The following is a 20,379-nucleotide window of genomic DNA, read 5'->3' on the forward strand; positions in this document are numbered from 1 at the left end:
TCGGATTGTGATTGGTCAGCGCCGTTCGGGAATACATTGATGGCTGCTGCGGATTGGTTGAAAACGCGGCTATACAACAGATGGTTCGTAACCGTCGCTGATTGGACGCGGCTCTCGGTGAGGAGGAACCACACGGCTGTTTATTTCCGTTTTCACTTAAAGAAAACAGACCTTTTCTCCGTTATCTGGTTAAATTATACATCTTGCATACGTTTTCCACGAAGAAAGATTGTATAAATATACTTCAATATACAAATAATCTAAAAAAGAAATTAAAATGAACAACAAATAACAAAATGTAGGGAAGAGAAAGAAAAAAGACACAATCAAACAAACTGCTGATTAATTGGAGTAAGTTTGATATGTGTACGTAGGTTTATTTAATAGTTCTGCCGTTTTTTGAGTTGTAAATTTTCAATAGTAGTCAAGTAAGTTTTAGAATTGGACTTTTCACCGTAACACATGCAGTCACTGTACTTACAATCTCAGATCTGCATCATTATCATTAATAATCTACTGTAATCTAATCAGTTTTTCTTATTCTTTCATTATGAAGTGAATAAAAAACATATATTGATGCACTGATCTGTACTTTTGATAAATCAGAACAAACAAACAGAATAGACTATGTTTCCTGACTGCTGTGAGTTTTGCGTTGTTTTCATCCCTTCATCTAGACTGCACTCAGGAAACTGACCCAAACATTGATTAATTGTGTGTGTGTGTGGTGTGTTGTGTGTGTGTGTGTGTGTGTGTGTGTGTGGTGTGTGTGTGTGTGTGTGTGTGTGTGTGTGTGTGTGTGTGTGTGTGTGTGTGTGTGTGTGTGTGTGTGTGCACGTACCAAAGCAGTGCAGACAGTCTCTCTAAAACAAAGCAGCAGCATGTTCTCTCTCCAGATGCTTTTGCCCTTTATTTAATTTTGATAAGCTGGGCCTCTGCACTAAAGGCCTGACATTTTGTTTGAAATCTGCAGAAGCAGCCTGATCCCCACACTGACTCAACATAAATGAGTAAGATATCCTCTGTCAGAACCTCAGCGGTGCTGATAATGCCACTGTGCTGATTTTAAAGTCAATGTTGTGGCCTCTGAGCAGTTCGGGTTAAACTCTGGAGCGGGACATCTTTGTGCTCAGTTGTCAGTGAGCTGCAGCTGGGCCAGGGGTCATTTGTCTGTTTTTCTTCAAACTCACCTATACAGAGGCTTCACAGGTGACACCACAGAGCTCAGTCAAATCAGCTGAATGGTCTCTTGACTCGGATCGCCTCCAGACGGCTGCCTCAGACTGTCTGATAAAGTTGTCATGTATATCAGCGCTGGGTGGGACCTGAGAGACTCATCATGTGTCAGAAGATTTGGCTTTTTTTTATGGTATTTTAAAATGGTGCTTCACTGACAGAAGAGGGCAGTGTTGCTCTGTCTCATGCAGCATAACCTGCAGCGGCTTTACACTCAGAGCTGATCATTAGTCCGCTGTAATTGTTGCATCATGTTTGAGAGCACGTTTGAAATTATGAAATTATAAGCAGTAAAATTAATATTTGAGTGCAAAATCCAATGGCTTCACATGCTCATTTTTACTAATAGCATATTATAAGCTTTTACTCTTTTTTATGTGTGACTATTTGTTTTTTTGTGTAGTGAAATCCCCTTTAGGCCACATAAATGACCATTTGCCTGTGATTATGAGAAATGATTCCTGGCTGCTTTCTAAAACCAACACTGTGGTAGCTTTACTGTTAACCGATTGACACGACAGGCTATGAACTCTAAATAACATGTATTCAAACATACTTTAATAACAGTGTTATTGATAAGAGAGAGAGAAAGAAAGCACACCATGCTCAAAGTGCCTGTGAGCCACAGTCTAACCTTCTCATCAGCCCGGAGTGCCTCTGTGCTGCTGCTTAGTCCCTCAGTAATTTCACCTAGGAGAATAATGGAGTAGCCTTTTTGAGGGCGCTTGTGCTACATTATGTCTTTGCTCCTGTTATGCATGCACTCTCACACACTTCTCAGAGCAGTGAGAAGGCTGTAGCTGTCTGCAGCCTCTGTGGCTCCAAGGGGAGCGAGTGATTTATGATACGAGAGAATTCTTCCCTGCAACCTCAAGCAGTTATACTGGCCAAGTATATTTACTGTGACGTCTCCTTCTCCCTCGGTGAAATGCATTTACATGGGAGTGGAGGACCTCATAGAGATGCAGAAAGAAGGAAAAAAGGGAAAGGAAAAGAAAGAAACAAAGACAAAGAAAGAAAGACTAAGAAAAGGCGCCCCTTGGGAGAGTTTTTATCAAGATTTTACCAAGATGATAATGATACCAAAATGACTAGCAATACTGAGGAACTGGTGCTGTTGGGGGTAAATACAGATAAAATCTGTGGATTTGAAGGTCACATCGGCCTCAGTGCTATGTAATTTGGACACTGGGATACATTTATTATTACTGGTTGGCGTGGAAGGAGCTTTCACTCCATAATGCATGAAACAAGGCCGATTGCTGGTTGAAGTCAGAGGGAGGAAGAAACCTTTGCAGCCTTGTATTTTCACATGGCAAGTCATAGCTTTTATTTTTTCATCAAAAGAGATGTTATCAGAAAACCACAATGTTTGTGCCCAGCCCGCATCCTGAAGACCATCCAATCAATAGCCCATTTAAAAGCTCTGTTCTGAATTATTCTACCAAACTGGGTTGGTTAATTATTGTTAAATGTCAACAACAACAACAACCCTCATAACTACACTTTTGTAATTTTCCTGTTTTAACGTAAATTGAAGGTTTACCTGGTTCTCAACAGGTTGACACAAACAACAACTCACACACATATTAAATATTTTAAGAAGAAGGTGAAATTGTATTATCCAAAGAAAGTCTGTCTGGATATAGGAAAAGGGTGAAAGCTGACTCAAAAGTCAACATTAGTTCTCCATCGCTCACCTTGGATACAAGTGATTTCTGTTTGGCTAGCCTGTCATAAATACCAGCGTTGTGAAACACATAATGCTAAAGAGGTGCTCAACCTTCCCAGTGGTTCCTCGTTGCTGATGCAGTCTGTCTGCGTTCAGCATGTGTGGTCGTGTGGTTTTCAAGGCTGTTCCTCTTGTCACATTAAAAGAAACACATCACAGCTAATTTGATGTCTTTACAGGTGCACTACATTGAAGGAAGGACCATTTAGAGAGGGGAATAAATGAAATAAGCACAGAAATTATTGATTGACTCTACTTAGGTGTCCTGTCATGGGCATAGGTTTGCATCCAACCAGAAAGTGCACATAATAGATAAAATTATTGCAGCAGTTTCTCTCTCACTATGTCTTGTCAAACAATAACTGTCTATTTTTCACTTGTGACACAACAATAGTTGGATGTTAATTAGCAGAGATGAGTTTCAAAGCAGTGACATCACACCAATCCATTTTAGAAACAGGCTTTAATTGAAAAGTCAGTGCAAAGGCGGTAGAATGAGCAACTGATGAAGGAGAAATGATGGCATGAAATTAATGACCCTTGGGTCATATTGTGGACTCATTCCATGCCCATCTGGCATATGCTCACATGAGCTCAAACCTCTCAGCTGTGGTATTAGATAAAACTGTGTGGGTGTTGAGATTAAATCAGTGAAGAATACTAATTCCAGTTCTGCTGTGTTGATGTAATTAAATGCCTCGTGTCACTTTTGGGATTATTACCAGAATGGAACAGTCTCACAAAAAGAAGTTAGGTGCCTGTTAATTGTACCACCTTCCTGTACTTTTATCTCTCTTATCAGTGGTGTCAAAGGAGTGTCACTTAGGCATGGTACACGGATTACAAGCCTGCACAGAGAGCAGAACTACTGAAATTCACCAGTGTGACAAACCTTTGCCTCCATGAAATACCCAGCAGATTTTGTTAAAGAACATATTGCTTCATACAACAGCATGGTCTTTAGATTAGGTGACATGTTAACTTGAAGCGCACAGCGGCGCACAGAGAGCCCCCACAGAGGGGGCCTCACCAATACAGAGTGACCAGTCAGACTATTAAAATACCAACCTGTCTTCTGGTTACTTGCAGGGACTCGGCATCAAGAGGTAGAAAATCCATCTGCCCACCTGGAGAGAAAAGAGACCTGTCAGGCCAGAAAATAAATCTCTCTGGCGCAGATGCTTCGGTCTCTGACTCTCTCTCTCTCTCTCCCTCTCTCTCTCTCTCTCCCTCTCTCTCTCTCTCTCTCCCTCTCTCTCTCTCTCCTCTCTCTCTCTCTCTCTCTCTCTCTCTCTCTCTCTCTCTCTCTCTCTCTCTCCCTCTCTCTCTCTCTCTCCCTCTCTCTCTCTCTCTCTCCAGCCTCTGTGGACCGGCTTTGGAACCGCCAGCCTGCCTGCCTTTCTGTCTGAGTAGAGGCTTTGTTCTGCGTGACAGAGCTGGGTGTCAGAGATAGAGGATCTCGTTAGGCAGTCAGAGGGAGAAGGATGGTGACTCTCTTTCCACTCTCTGAGTATGGATGGCTCAGAAGGCAGGGATGAGTGGGCAGTAAAATGGATGACAGAGTGAAGAGGAGCTGCACTGGGAGGAAGGAGGGCCTCCCTGACTGTCAGCATCCAAAATGCCTATCTAAATGGAGGAGTTTGCTCCAAAACGCAATATGCTTCTTTTTTTTTCCACCGACAACTGATTTTCAAAAGTGGAACAATGTAAGTTAGGGATGGGTGTTGGGTTCAGGTGGAAGATATTGTCATTGATAACTGGAATGGAAGAGGAGAAGATGTAATGACTCCCAATCAGGTTATGGTGTGTGGAGGAGGTTTGAAGCAGTCCTTCCTCACTTGGGCTAGGAGTTCCTCCATCGAGAGTCTAGACAGAACAAAATAACAGGGTTCCACTGCAGCCAAGTGTTAGACCCCCAAAACATCACACACACATGGCAGTCTGGAGTTCACACACACACACACTCCAAGGTCTCTGTGGTCCAGCAGTCAGTCCTACACAGAGACACAGTACACTGTGACACTCTCCTCTCTTTTCTCTGTTTAAAGAGTCCTGTAGGTCAGGGCAAATTAAGCGGCTGCAGTACACCTGTGGCTGCCTGCCCAGCTGTCACACTGATGATTAAGGTATTTGAGTAAGGTATTTGCCCTGCGCTTTTCTCTGCAGTGACTAATGCTGCGAAAAGGGCATCTGTCTGTAACACCGTAGTAGCGGGATGCCAATTTCTTCTGGTGGCTGCTGGTACTTCTCAAAAAATACCTGTTAACTGAAAGGCAGTGTGAGCAGGATTTGTAAGTTGCAGTTTGTAAACACAGCATTCAAAGTTGGCTACGCAAACCACCGGCAGCAAGTTTTCATTTCCTAGGATGGCGATGGATTGAAATGGCTGCCCAAAAACGTGAAACATTCCATCACCATCCTAGGAAAAAAGTTGGACCATTTGCACCTACCTGTCCAAAACGGGTCCACATCACATCACTCTTCAGCAAAACAAGAAAATCCAGGCAGAGGGAAGGGTCTGTGCAGACACACACCAACACACACATAAGATTATTATAAGTGATGATTTAGAGGGATTGTTTTTGTATTTTTTTTTTTTTTTTTGGAAAATCCTACTCTTTATTCCTTTAAAGCTGCAGTAACTAGATACCTTTGTCAAAAAAAAAAAAAAAAAAAAAAAATGGAATAAGCATAACTTATCAGAGTGGGCTAATTATGAGCACCATGTACACACAACTATCAAATTACACGCTTATTTCATGTTTTTGTCAGTTTAATCTAAACCATTCTCACTCATATCAACCCTCAACCCTACTGTTGCTGCTGGAACACCAGATATACTTTATTGATCCCTGGTTGGGATCAATAAAGTCTATCTATCTATCTATCTATCTATCTATCTATCTCAGCAATTGTGATTAATGCAGCTTTAAGTCCTTGGCTCACAAAATACTTGCCTTTGCTGTTTGGGTCCTCCAGTCAGAGGCGTCTAGCATCTTGGGGCTCGACAGCTGAAGTTATGAAGAGGAGTTGCTCATGTTCTGTGTATGTATGCACACACATATTGATTGGCTATATCACTGTGCATCAACTCTTTGGTTTTCAAGTCCCGTTCCTCTCCTTTCACACACAGACAGAGTCATTTCTATAGTATCTAGAATCGACTTCAGTTGCATGATGCATATTTCCAGCAGGACTTTATACTACTAGCTGTTGTTCTCGTTAAGAATCAAACTGAATGTGTGAACTTGACTGGATTATGCACTAAAAGAAGGAGTGATAATTAGCTCTCTGTGAACAAGTCCGGAGAGACGCAGAACAATGTAGGCCTATTTCAGAGACGTCTTCTTCCTACAGTAAACACATATATGTATACATTTATAATGGACATGAACTCAGTATGGCCTCAGTGTATGCCTACTGTAACAACTAGATATTTCCTTTTAATTTGTACATTCAAGTTTTGCAGAGAATTTCTTATATTTCCTCCAGAGGAAATACAAGAAACTGTAATAACAGGTCTGCTAACTGTGTTGCAAATGCCAAGAGCAGTCTCCATTATTTCTCTATCTAAATTACTTTTACCTTTCACTGAAATGTAAATTAATGGAAACAACACCAAAAACATTCAGATACACCACATGATTTTTATCTCAGCGGGTCACTCGGGCATCTGTGTTTTCTCTAAGACCCCACAGGTCACTGCTGCCTCCTCTGTGGATCGGCTCAGCTGCCACACACATGCTATGGGTGTGTGTGTGTGTGTGTGTCTGTGTGTATGTGTGTAGGGTGGGAGGCGAGGGGGGCTGGTTAGTTAAAAAAAAAAAACACTGCAGAAATCAGCGCTGTGGATAATTAATTTCACTGCAAGGTTACACCATATGTACGCCAACTGGGAGCTAGGTATAGTGGAGAATCACTTGTTAGCATGCTGTCCTTTTTGAACTATGAAAACGATTAGGCAGAAGGAAGAGACATTTTTTCCACATGACTTACTGCCTATGGTCCAGGGAGACAGGACACTATTAATTCACTTTGTGCCCTTATCTGTCCTTCTACTTTTACTCATTGACACAGCACCCTGGGGGGAGGCATTTCACCCTTTTTAAATGACTGAACAAAAAGGATACTGTGTGTGCTTGCGTGTGTGTTTCTGTTTCTGTGAGAGAGAGAGGACATTTGTTTTGGCACCCGGTTCTCATGGGGAGCCGCAGAAAGGCACAGATATTTGTAGTTGCGATTGTCATGGTGCTCTCCCGCACATCAGTGTCACACTTGTTTGTTTGTTGGCTGCAGCAGATTAAACCCTGTGTCAATAACATCAGTTTAGAGATGATCCCCCTCAGGCCCAGTCTCATGTGGTCGGCTCGTTCCCCCAGGCTGGTCACATGCTTCAGCCAGAACAACAGGTGAACAAATGATCTGGTGGGAAGACAGGAGACAGAAATAGCTCCCAGTTATCAGAGCAGCCATTACCAGGGACCTCCCTCAGGCGCCTCTCGCTGTTTGACTTATTATTTCATTTCCACATTGCCCTATGCCATTCAGGGGAGTGGGTGGACGAGCCACTGGCTCTGTCAAACAAACCAATTCCAGCACTAACAGGCACATCTTACAGCACACAAGGATGACTCAGCAACTGGGGGCGGCTCATTATTTTCTTCATCCACCAGGGGAGTTGGGGGTGGGGGGGGTGAGGGGGGGTGGGTATGTGAGACGGCTGGCTGGTGACGACTTTGTTCAGTTTCTGTGGGAACATATTTGCTCACTGGAAATTGTTTACTTGTCATTAGCTGCAACTTGATCATTACCGTTTGAGAATGCAGGATGAATATGATTTTATGGCAGGAGGGAGTTTCATTCACACGTTACAAGTGGGGCCTTTTTATTCTGAAAAGCTTTTCAGATGGACCTTATGATAAAAAAAAAAAAATCTTGAGTTGACTCATACAGTTGCTAGCCCATGTTATACATTAAAGGAGGATAATTTGAGGCCTGTCATATGCCGACTGTCAGCTGTAATTCATGAATCAAAAGCAACACATTTAAAAAAAAAAAATCACAGATCAAAGCTCATTTTTGTCACTGGCATTTTTTGAAACCATGTAAATGTCACAGTGGAATATATCATCCATCAATGTTTTTTTTTTTGCTTACTAATTTTACTGGTACCAGAATTTCTCCAGTCAATAAAGTAAATCAGATGTATTGCATATACTGCATTGATATGTAGATGTAAAGATAAGTGGATATCCCATTATAAAATCACATGAAAATGTCTATTTAAAGCACAGGTTTCTTTTTCATATGTGAACCTGTGAAACTTCCCATTTCCCACATGGAGATTTGTAAATCAAAAATGAGATACGGGAAACCACTAGAATGCGAAAGTATAATTAGTTGACTCAAATGGTGTATAAAATTGACACATATTGAGGCAGGGAACATGCATAATAATTAATAATGAATAACGTCTACGTGTTCTTTGATGTTGAGCAAATTCAGAATTCCATTTTTGCATTCACGCAGTCTCGCATCTCTCATTTTTGATTTACATGTTTGGCCTGTTGGCAGCCCCGTGTCTCTTCTCCTTTATCACCAGATTACATTGGCAGTGGCACCTGTGCATCTTTTCCTTGAATGTGAAATTAAGTTTTCACAGTCAAAACACACCTAATGTCTCGCTGTATGGTGTGGGTGTGTCCGCCCCTGTCTGTCTCTCTCTCGCTGTCTCCCTGCACACCTGCCAGTCACTCTCATCTGCACACCCGCCAGTCATCCTGCCATCACCGCCCTGTTAGTTAAACCTTGCACAAGCTGGATCATTGTTCTGCTCATTCTGCAACATCATGTCATGTCACAGCTGTCACATGAAATGTTAGCAAAAAACCCCCCATAAAAACCAGAATGTGTCCCAATGACACATGGACATTTCATTTTCATGTGGAGTTTTACATGCGACTCTTTTGCGTAAGTCTCTGGCAGGTGATGGCTGTGACATGAGGGGCATCTAATGCGAGTGACATCTGATTAATTATTTTCAGACGACAGGAAGCACCCATCTGGAGAGTGCCTCGAATATGTAATGCAAAAATAAACAGCCAGTGGTGCCCTTCATTCCCTGCAGCTTCACATCTGCAAGGCCTGCATGTCAAAACCCCAGAATCTGCTGCTGGAGTGCCATTATCTGTTCTCGCGGCTCTGTATGCTTCAGGGTGCAGTGGCCTCGACTCAGCTGCCTCGCTGTCATGCCTGACTTGGATCACGACACAAAACTTTCTCTGAGACTTGCCAGAACTTCTTGTACCCCATTATTTTGAGCATATAATCATTTCAAATGCTCAGCTGTTGCTCTGTCCAAGATGTAAGTGATGTCAGATTGCACCAATGTTGTTATTAACATGTAACTATAGCGCATGACTTCGGAGGGACGCCCTAATCATATGACACTCTGATTACATGCAGAAACCCCCTCATGAGCCCAGGTCACTGTGAGGATTAGTGTTGCTAATTGACCTTTTCCCTGCGTAAAACATTTCTGATTACTCTAACAGGATTTACTTGGTAAAGCTGTGCAGATGATCACATAAAACCCACAGAGCCAGGGTCATACTGAATTATCATGGCTGTATAATTTATGACATTTCTGTTTGCATCTTATTGGTTTAATTTCCTTAAATCCATAAGCTAGTTTCCTACCAAGTGTATCAACATAAAATGTATATTTTTGTGAGATCTAGAGAGGGATTATAGAAGTGTTTTAATCTCCGGTGATACTGGCAACGCTAAATGTGTTTGTGCTGCATTCGATTAAAGACAGGGAAATACAGTTTTTTTTAACTTGATCTTTTGAATGAACTGCGTGTACAGCTGCTGCAGCAGAAAATCTGCCTGCCAGTGTGCTTGACAAGATAAGAGTTAGGCTGCTATTATGGCAGAAAGAGCTTTAGCAGCACTTTTTAAGTTTAGCTGCAGTGAGTGAGTGAGTTGCCAAGACGTGTAAACTCATTTCACCTCCCTCTGATAGCTGCTTTGAATTCAGCTTGAGAACAAGAGACTGAAATTAATGCTCGAGTATTCTTTTGCCGACAAGTAAGTTACGCTTTCATTGTGACCCTTTCTGAGACGACGTTTATCAAAATGACAAAAGATGTTAACTTCAGAAACTTTCTAATATAATCTTTCCCTTTGTAACACAGTAAAGGGGCTTCCTCAGCTAATATCGCTGCTTACAGGAGTTGTAATCCCTGCAGTGCAGCTATTAAAATGGTGGTTGATTTTGGATGAATGAATACACACTATTATACATGCAAAACAGTGCTGATCATGAACATATTTCTGGTACAAAACTGTGACAATTCTTCTCAGCCTGTGACCTTATTCAAGTCATGATCTCCACTGGCTAAAAGAAACATCAATGTATGCATACTATTTAGCATTTTTTGGAGTTGTATATTGGTGTGAAGATCATAAAGCTGCAGACAAGGCAAAGATTGATGACCAATACAGACTGAGCTGTCATCAGGCATCACTGAAACAAAATCCAGCGGCATTCCCCTTTAATAGGAAAGAAGTCAAGCGACTGAAGCAGGCAGCCACATCTCAAGCTCTTGACTTTTCAAACTCTTCTCTCTGGACTGGTCTCTCCTCAGCTGTTACCATGTCAGGTAATTGCTCAGGCATTTGAGTTACAGTCATATTCTCATGCAACGCGGCAGCTCGCCTCTCTTGATGTGCTTCTCAGACTCAACTTTTAGTCCCATCATAACTTACCAGCGCGGGGAAGCGACAAAGCAGTAAGACTTTCTCTACATCAGAAACAGATTTACCATGAAAATATCTCTCAGTTTTACAGATGACTACGTGGACCTTTGAATATCGGCAGCAGTGAAGTTGAAGGCATGGGGTGGAATGTGAATGTCTGCCTTGAAAACACACATATACAGAAAGATGCTGCAGCTGTATGTATGTGTGTGCAGCTGGTTTCTTTATGTGGGGTGAAAAAGGGTTATCATGAGACAGGAACTGAGAAAATAATGGCTCAGGAGGCAGATGTATCTCTGAATGTAAAGACTGAACATGTAGTCATGTAGGCTCATCTGTGCATATGGCTGTTAGCAAACAGCCACCTCTAATCTGTGTGTGGGAGCATGTGCTCTCTCCCTCTCTCTCTCTCTCTCTGGCTATAAAATAAGGAGAGTCTTGCTTTGGATCACTCTGTACTGTCCATTTATAAGCTTTATATTTCATCACTCTCATTCACTGCTTGTAATCGCCACAAAGTCACACACCGGCTAAGTCACTTCACTCTTCCACAATAATCCCGTTGGCAATGACTCGCTCCCCTGTGGCTTGCAGCAGCTGATCAGAGTAGCCGAGGCTGTGAAGGTCCCCATTTTTGGGATTTGCCACAAAAGCATGAGGGTCCAAGGGCCTGAACCATTCTAGAGAAGGAGGACCATGGTGTGTGATGCTCATGTCACATTCAGAGCAAATCAATAATTCAGGGGTTGCAAGGGAAATGAGCTACTATGATTGACTTGCCAACATTACCCGCAGCTATGTTGATCGCAGGCTCAAATTAGCCACGGTCGGTCAGATAAGGGTCAAATAACGTATGCAAATACATCCTGACATTTGTTTTACCCTGGTTGGTGTGACAGATAGATGGGGAAGAGTGCACCACATCAGGACAGTTTAGATGTTGTCAGCTAAAGTGTCAGTCACAAATAAGTAAACTAAACAGATTTTCAGCAACTTTTCCTGTGATTGTCTCAACTCTCTGTCACTCATTGTATTATCTTAATGGCAAACCCCGCCTGGCACCGTACGGAGGCAAACGTAAATCATATTATTTACAAAGACTATTTTATCCACGTGTATAGGAAGTTCAAACAGAGATACAACAGCTTCATTATCAGCCGTGTGTATATTACAAGTGTAGAGGGTACTGACAGGGAGAAACCAGTATTATGTTTGCCATTTGTCAAACAGAAATTTTGGGCTCTTACTCTTATTGTAAAAACCTCAGGGCATACCACTTCATGTAAATGTTATTTCTTCCTCAGTCAGTATGGTGTGCTGATGCTCCAGCAAATCACACAAAAGGACCTGCAAAACCAGAGGCCTCTGGTTCTAATAATAGGAGAGGCAAAGTTAAGAGGTACAAAGTTACAGGATTGTCTTTTGAGATTAATGCCATTGCTTTGGGCCATAGATCAGTCCTACACAAGATTACCATCCATTTCCATCCATAGTACAATTCACATATCCTCTTATTTTAATCTGCATTGTTGAGCTGGATTTTAGGTAAACAGATTTATGTGGTGGACTGATGCATCTTTGCCATACTCTAATCTATATAATGGGACTCAAACCCAAGACACTAAAGTAGTGATGATGCTCAAGTTACTTTAAAATATAATTCAAATGGCGCAGTGTCTGACAGCGGTGGAACCTGATACCAAAGTGAGGCCAGAGCACACTGCCAGGGAAAGACAAACCCAGACTGAAACAATAATCATGAGCGTGGTGTTGCCGGTCAGTTGACAGCTTATTACAAGATCTGAAACCTACAAAAGGAGAAAAGGAAGCGTTTGATTGGTATGAAGAGATAAAGTTGGAGCACTGAATGAGGTCACATCCTGCTTTCTGCTTGTATCTGCTGTCAGTTTAATGTTCAAGTGCGAAGACGCATCCAGTGCAGCAGAAAATCAGCTCATAGAGGAGGATTGCTATCTATGTGATGTATGCATTGCTTGGGGGAGCTTAATGACTGGATTTAAAGGCTAAAATGTTTCAGTTTCTTCTTTGGCTTTTAATTTAACCAAGTAATTAATCAGGCTATAGTATGCAGCCAGAATAAGGTGTATACCACCAGCCAAAAGTTATAATAATTACATAAATTATTTCTCCATATTGAGGAGACTATTTATTTTAAGTTGCATGTTTGGGCAGCTTGTCTTCTTCAAATTGTCGGTGATGTAGCTTAAAATAAACAGTTTGCTTTGCATGGAGAAGTGTAAAACCTTCATTTATTTATTTGGAAGGAACTTATATCTTGTTTCAGCATTCAGCCTTATCTGCAGCACTGTGCACTTTTTGAACCATGACAACAGGCACCTCATTCAAGCAAACACAGCAGATTTAGATAAAGCTGTCATGTCAGATGTCAGTGACGCAGAAATGATCGGTTTCTATTCCTGTAGATATTTAAAGCCAAAATTTATCATTTTACTTTCATAATTAGGAAGGACCAGAGTGTTTTGTAGAGAAGTGTGCCAACACCGGATGAATCATCTTTGAACCAGGATTCAGTCAGAACTGAATGACCCTTACTACTCTTTATTTATTTATTTTTAATTTTTTTTTTTGGCTCCATGGTAACATACACTCAGTGTCCACTTTTTCAGCTCCACCGGTACAATCTAATGCAGTTCAATGCAACAGCTCTGCCATAAATTCTACCTTTTAAGAAAGTTTATAATGTTCAGTGTTTATTACTGAGGTTGTAGTTTGCAGAGGTCTTGTATTAGACTACATTACATTGAGAGCTGTTCCTGTTTTTTGTCCTCCCTGTTTATATACATGAAGGGGACAGAAGAGTAGAAACTCCTCTCAATAAAATGCAGTCCAGTACAACAGCACCACCAACTATGAGCTCAGTGACAAACATAGAACTGAATGAGCAGCTCTATTATTGTGATAAAAAAGAAAACCTGAGCATTAGCAGAAAAGTAAACCTTATGGCAGAACAGGCAGAACATGCATTGGATTGTATTCGATTGTGCAGGTGGGCCTAAAAAAAGTGGCCACTGAGTGTATTATTCTGTGAATCTGTAATCTGTTTCTGAGATGAGATGATGACCATCACGCTGCTTAATCTGTGTTTTCTGATTTCACACACACACACACACCCCTTGGGATTTACTGTAAACCCCTGCAGGAATAATGTTGATAATAAAAGTATATGGTAATGTAATGCTTGATTTAAATTCTCTTTTCACCTTCCCTTCACCACCGGGGGATCGGGGCGATGCTCACACACAGAGCAGCTGGTAGAGAGTTGGCATCTTGCTCAAGAGAACTACTGCAGGGTGGATACTTGAGCCCAGGTCCTCTGCTGAAAGACTCCTTGTTTACTATTCCACCCCGCTAAACCCAAGAGTGTCAATTTGATGCATTTATCAGTTCAGCTATGCAGATATGACGTCTCTTTATACTCCAATACCAGATGGATCAGATGTGACTGGCTTTTATTATTTAATTTATTACTGGTGTGAGTTGCTCAACACTCCCAGTCAAATATACAGTAAATTCTCTCTGAAAATAAATAAGTAAAGCCTTTGTTTATTAATGCTGTGCACTTAAAAAGTAAATTTTGATTGACGCACCACTTGCTTTTATGTTTGACTCAACATAGAGAGCTTGCTTAATTTAACAGCTCACAGCATCAGCAGCTGGATTTGAGTAAAAGTAAAAAGGGAAGTCATTTCATTGTGACTTTGTTATAAAGCTCAATGTCAAGCATCTTCTCAGATATAAGACAGGAATCCAAGCTTCCTCAAAGGGCTTGCTCGGCATTTCCCAGGGTAAGACTACCTGACTATTTCGTGTGTTATACTTGATTATTTATAGCGTGGGCCTTCATTAGGAAATCTAATCTGCCTCTGCGTCCTCCCAGGCAAAAGTGACTTTGCTGAGATGCATCTAAGTAGGTCAGGAAGGCATGCAGTATGCAATTTAACATTTCCTATTTTTCCAAGGAACTGCATCTGCCTCATAAAATACAGACTCAGAAGCTGCTGACTGTAAATCCAGATATGAAATTGCACATTCATCATAATAATCAAGAGAACATCAAGATATTTTGTGTAACTAAAACTTTGAATAAATAAACTATGAAAGGCTAATTTTTCTGAAGAAAATAAGTATACTTGCAATAGCTTGAAACAGTAGCTGGCTGAAGTATTTTAAGCAGTACTAGGGTGTACTAGGTGGTTGCTAGGGCATTTTTAGGTGATTGCTTGGGTGTACTATGTGGTTACTAGGGTGTACTAGATCATTGCTGTGCTCACTGCTAATTCTAGCTGCATAGCAGGCATATCAGTGGCAATATTAGTATAATTAGTGTTCAAAGTTGTCATTCAAAGACAAAACTGAAGTAACGGCAATAGTGGTATTTATTGTGGAAGTAGTAGAAGGAGTTGAAAAATTGAAGTATTACTGGAGGCAGTGGTAATAGAAGGGGCTGAGTTAATTAAAGTAGCACTGGAATTAGTAGCAGAAGAGGTTGAAGTACTTGAAGCAGTTCTGGAGTTAGTAGAAGCAGAAGGAGTTACAGTTCTTAAAGCAGCACCAGAGGCAGTAGTACCAGCCGCACTAGTAATACAAAGGGTTTAGTACTTGAAATGCTACCGGATGTAAAAGTATGATCGAGGAGATGTGAGGAGAGAGAAGACGAGGAGGCACAAAAGAGAGAAATGAGAAGAGGAGACTGTGTCAGCAGGAGCACTTTTTGTGAACCACTTTATTATATCCTTCTCTCACTGAAGTAAAGCTCCACTTTTCTATATTAGTATGCCAACTTTTTCCAAATAATTTCAGAGTGGCGAAAGAAAATAATACATAGTATTACCTTCTTCATTTCTTTTGGAATAAACAGCAGCACAAATATTACAGACCTTAGAAATTTTGGAGACATTTGGCCTCCAGTTAGATGGCCACTGACAGGACACTGGTCTGTGGCCAGGTATTAGGACAGGTGATTTTACAACATTTTACCGCCTGAGAGAGTGCACATCTCATTTCTCTGGATTCTTGATGTCAGAGCTCAAAACATTATTGAGAGATTTTATTCATCTTAAGACGGCATGGTTAGCACGGTCCCCAAGCAGCACAATAATGATGTAACCATGAAAAATTTAAAAATCCCCTCTGGTGTTTCAGAGAGCATAATTAGTATTTTAAATCACAACAGCACATTTCGAATTCTGTTCAAATTTACGCCCCCCTGCAAACAGTTTCTCAGCTTCCCTTGGATTAAAACCAAGCTTTCTGAAGCACTGCTTGGACAAAGCAGAGCACGCAGGAAAACCCAAAACACAATCACATTATTGTATATGAGGGAGTGAGACACATGCCGGCACAAAAATCACAAAATGTTATTATATGGAATGCAATATTCTGCGATTAGGAAAGACTGAAGATAAATGACATGATATGCCTAGAACTTATTGTTTATTCAACCCTCCTAAACACACACACACACACACACACATACACACACACACACACACACACACACACACACACACACACACACATACACACACACACACACACACACACACACACACATTTATCACGGAAGACAATCCTTTATGAGAGATTTTTCTGCTTAAATAAAAGTGGGGGATGTCTACCACAACACAAAGCTGTCATCTAAACATCATTTCAGATTGCTACGTGCTCACATTAATGTACACTAGTCAGTGTGAAACAATGCATAAATAAATTGGGTGGTTATTGTGCATGTATAATGTAGCCGGCCTAAGGAAGAGTGTTAATGATTCTCTGGAGTAAATATCAGAGCCAGGAGCCACTATTAAAATCACAATATCATGCGAATAGTGGGTAGAGGAGACCCTGTGCTTTGTTGTTATTGAGCATGTGGGAACGTATGTAGCTTCAAGACAATGATTTATGGATATTTGCTTAAACACGCAAGTTTTTCCATAATTCTGACATCTCTTCATTATGTTTTCTCTCAGCTGTAAGGGAGGTCTGAAGCACAAAGTAAGGTAGTGGTGATACTCAGCTGCTACAAATAAGTTGCACTTTTTCTTTGTTCAGCTTATTTAAATCATTAAGTCCTGCTTAAAAAACTATTTAACTGTATTATTATTGCCTGTACACTATCACCTATTCACCGAAGGCTCACTAGATCACAATGTAAAAAAAAGAAAGAAAGAAAGGAAAAAAAAACAGCTGTTTGGTCTCACGTTGCCTTATCCATCTGCCTTGAAAGGTTGCATCTGACCAGTCAGACACATCTGGCATGGAAAGTGGAAGTTCAATTCCCAGAGATGCCTATTATCAGAGCCATATCGCAAAGTGTTGGGAGAGTGGGAGTGTATGGCTCATCCTGAGGAAACATGAGTCTCACAGGCCAGAATGTGATATTTCACTGGCCACTTAGCACTGACACATAGACAAAAACAGACAGATATGTCTTAAAATACTGTGGTGAGAATATAATGCATTTTTTGCTTGAAATAAAAAAAAAAAAAAAAAACTAGAAGAGTGCATTCAGTACAGAGCAAATCTCCACCAGGCATATCTCTGTTTCTGTGTTGCTCAGACTTACATGACAAACTGCCCCTTTTTTCATCTACCAGGAGAAAAAAATACAGAGGCACCGCCTGCATATCTCCCCTTCTCTGGTGCTTGGACTTAAGATAAAACCTAGTTGAGGGGTTAGCACTCAGTTACTTTATAAAGCAGTTTTTCAAAGGTTTTGAATCACTGCAACCACAAGTCATACAGTCACAGCTGTGATTGTATGCTGATAAGCCCAGTGGTATGTGAGAGTAACTGCAGACAAATACACAGACAAAAACACCTGGACAGTTACAGACATGCACATTACCAGACGCAAGATAATAATAATAAAAAAAACAATCAATTCAATTTATTCAATTTTTTTGCATAGCGCCAAATCATAACAAAAGTTATCTCAAGGCGCTTTACAGAAACTGGATCCATTGTAAGCCAATATAGTTAATGATGAAACAAATTCATGCTGTGGTAAAATTGTTTACACAACATCCACAAAACAATAAGAAATGCCTTAAAGTCCTTAAAAAGCCAGTGATCAAAATGCAGTAGTGAAAGTATTTGGAGGATGGACATGTTGAGAAACAGTTCAGTCAGCTGATAGCCGAGCAGATGGGTTATGTAGAGTTGGTGCTACTTCCTGAGAAACACCACAACTCTGTTGACATTCAGCTCTGGAGAGCAACAAGCCAGCACCGGCGAATGGTCTAACTATCGGTATGTTACTGCTTATCTTTAATTCAGTATTTATTTTATGTTATATAACAGGAAACTTTTATGATCTGTATGGGGAAATTCGGTCACTCCTGGATAGATGCCATACTGTTTTATCTTCTGTAGGTAGGTTTACCACTTTAATTTTTTCTTTTTCCCCCACAGGGATTTTAAAGTCATTCCTGCTACTCAAGCCACAATGGATGACTTTATGTATGACAGTGAGCCTTGGTACGGCAACTACACTTATGAGGAATATGGTTCTCCTCCACCCATCGACACAGTTTTTAAACACAGCTCAACATGTTTCAGGGAAGTCTTATGTACCTCTTTGCTGGTGGCCAACATGATCATTTTTGTGCTGGGGTTATGTGGGAACGGGGTTGTCATCTGGATCTCTGGCTTTAAGATGAAGAAGACGGTCAACACCACCTGGTACCTGAGCTTGGCCATCTCTGACTTCATATTCTGTGCCTGTCTCCCGTTTAACATCACATACTCTGCGATGGGCGATGACTGGATCTTTGGCCTCTTCATGTGCAAGTTCACCTCCTTTGTGATGTTCCTCAACATGTTCAGCAGCATCTTCCTCCTGGTCATCATCAGTGTGGACCGCTGCGTGTCGGTCATGTGTCCGGTTTGGACGCAGAACCACCGCACCGTCAGGAAGGCCTCTGTGGTTGTTGTCTTAGCCTGGCTCGTCTCCATCGCACTAAGCATGCCCTCTGTGGTTTTCAGGGACATTGTGAATCACCTAGGAAGGACCACTTGCTTCAACAATTACACATCAGACCAATACAGCCACAAGACAATCGCAGTGAGCCGCTTCTTAGCAGGCTTTGTTGTCCCGTTCTTTGTCATCATCATCTGCTACTCTATCATCATCCTAAGACTTAGAAATAACAGGATGGCCAAATCCTCCAAGCCCTTCAAAGTCATGACTGCCCTCATCGCCACCTTCTTCTTCTGCTGGCTGCCCTACCACGTCTTCGTCCTGCTTGAGTTGACCCACCAAAACTCCAACCACCACGTGCTAGCAATCGGACTCAAAGTAGGCACATCTGTGGCTATGGCAAACAGTTTCCTCAACCCAGTGCTGTACGTTTTCATGGGCAATGACTTCAAGCGCAGGTTGAAGAGCTCGCTGTTGTCTAAGATGGAAAACGCTATGGGCGAGGAGGGCCGCACGACGAGCCGATACCTGTCCAGGTCCAGCTCCATGGATGGCAGGGCGTCTACGCACATCTAGAGGCTTCAAGCTCTCTGAAAATGTTCAATTCAGTGCACTTTTTTGCCATCAGATATGTAACATAATGCTTCTTATATATACAATGAATTAACTATTATTATCATATGCAATAATTTACTATTATTCACCCAAATTGCGCAAACATTCATTCTATGGAGAATGTATAAAATACCTCTTAATGTTACAAAATCCATATGTGAGTCGTGTGTGACATGCTTTCCTTCTGGCAGCAGGTTGAGGTTATGAGAGAAATCAGTGCTGCCAGTTTAGGTTTGCAAACAGGTAATCATTTTGTATATTTCAATGCATAGCTGAAATCTACATGTTTAATTTAGCATATAGATGTGCACTTAGCTTATCATACAATCCAGTCTTTAGATCTTTTTTAATATTTCTAAAGGATTGTTTTCAAAATACTCTTGTAGAAAGCTTTGCTGGCAAATTTTTGCACAGTAGATAAAAAGAAATGCGCTGAGGGAGATATTTAGTCATAGAATACATGTTGTTTGCACAGTCTGACCAAGCTGCATTTCCTAACTCATTAACTGAAGTAAAAGAAGAGTTGATATTTTAACTCGTGTCTGTCATTTCTGTCACTTCTCCATTATTGCATGTTCAGCGATGTCTGTTCTCTATACAGGCAAAGACCTTTTGATTTGTCATTGATTTCATGCATATGGGTGTTTTCTATCATGTTTGTATCTAAATTAACACACTCAGTATGCACTTTTCATAGGAACCAGTCATTGTATGATCTTCATTTGTTGTACAGTAAAAAAAACCAAAAAAAAAACCAAAAAAAACATTTTTTAGTACCACTGAAAAAGGGAAGATGTATGTCAACTGCCAACAATAAACACGGGCTGGTGGCATGAACTGGAACTTCAGTGCACACAAATATATGATAGAGGACCGCACATAGACCTATCTTTAGGCTACTTATTATTTAGGTCATCAGAAGCAAAACGGAGAAGCAGTTTTTAAAGCACTTTACATATGACTCAGAGGATATTTCAAGGCATCCCACTGGGCAGTCACAACAATTACAGTTTTACATCACCTGTGTGGTTCACTAGTTACATAGATTACACTGACATGTCACCTGTATCAA

At 41.1% G+C, this 20,379-nt stretch overlaps 1 protein-coding gene across 2 annotated transcripts; it reads left to right on the top strand.

Moving 5' to 3' along the window:
* Positions 1-4,348: 4,348 nt before the first annotated feature.
* cmklr1 (chemokine-like receptor 1) lies at positions 4,349-19,798 on the top strand. Of its 2 annotated transcripts, none has more exons than XM_030061085.1 (2): positions 4,349-4,674; positions 18,185-19,798. In XM_030061085.1, coding segments are annotated over exons 1-2 (1,086 nt in total). In that variant the 5' UTR covers positions 4,349-4,672; the 3' UTR covers positions 19,269-19,798. The 2 variants fall into 2 exon arrangements, with proteins under 2 accessions (XP_029916945.1, XP_029916946.1); XM_030061086.1 differs by lacking the exon at positions 4,349-4,674 and adding an exon at positions 17,963-18,022.
* Positions 19,799-20,379: the final 581 nt, after the last annotated feature.

The sequence above is a fragment of the Myripristis murdjan genome, chromosome 9 (assembly GCF_902150065.1).
Source record: "Myripristis murdjan chromosome 9, fMyrMur1.1, whole genome shotgun sequence".
In the NCBI taxonomy this organism is placed as follows: Eukaryota; Metazoa; Chordata; class Actinopteri; order Holocentriformes; family Holocentridae; genus Myripristis; species Myripristis murdjan.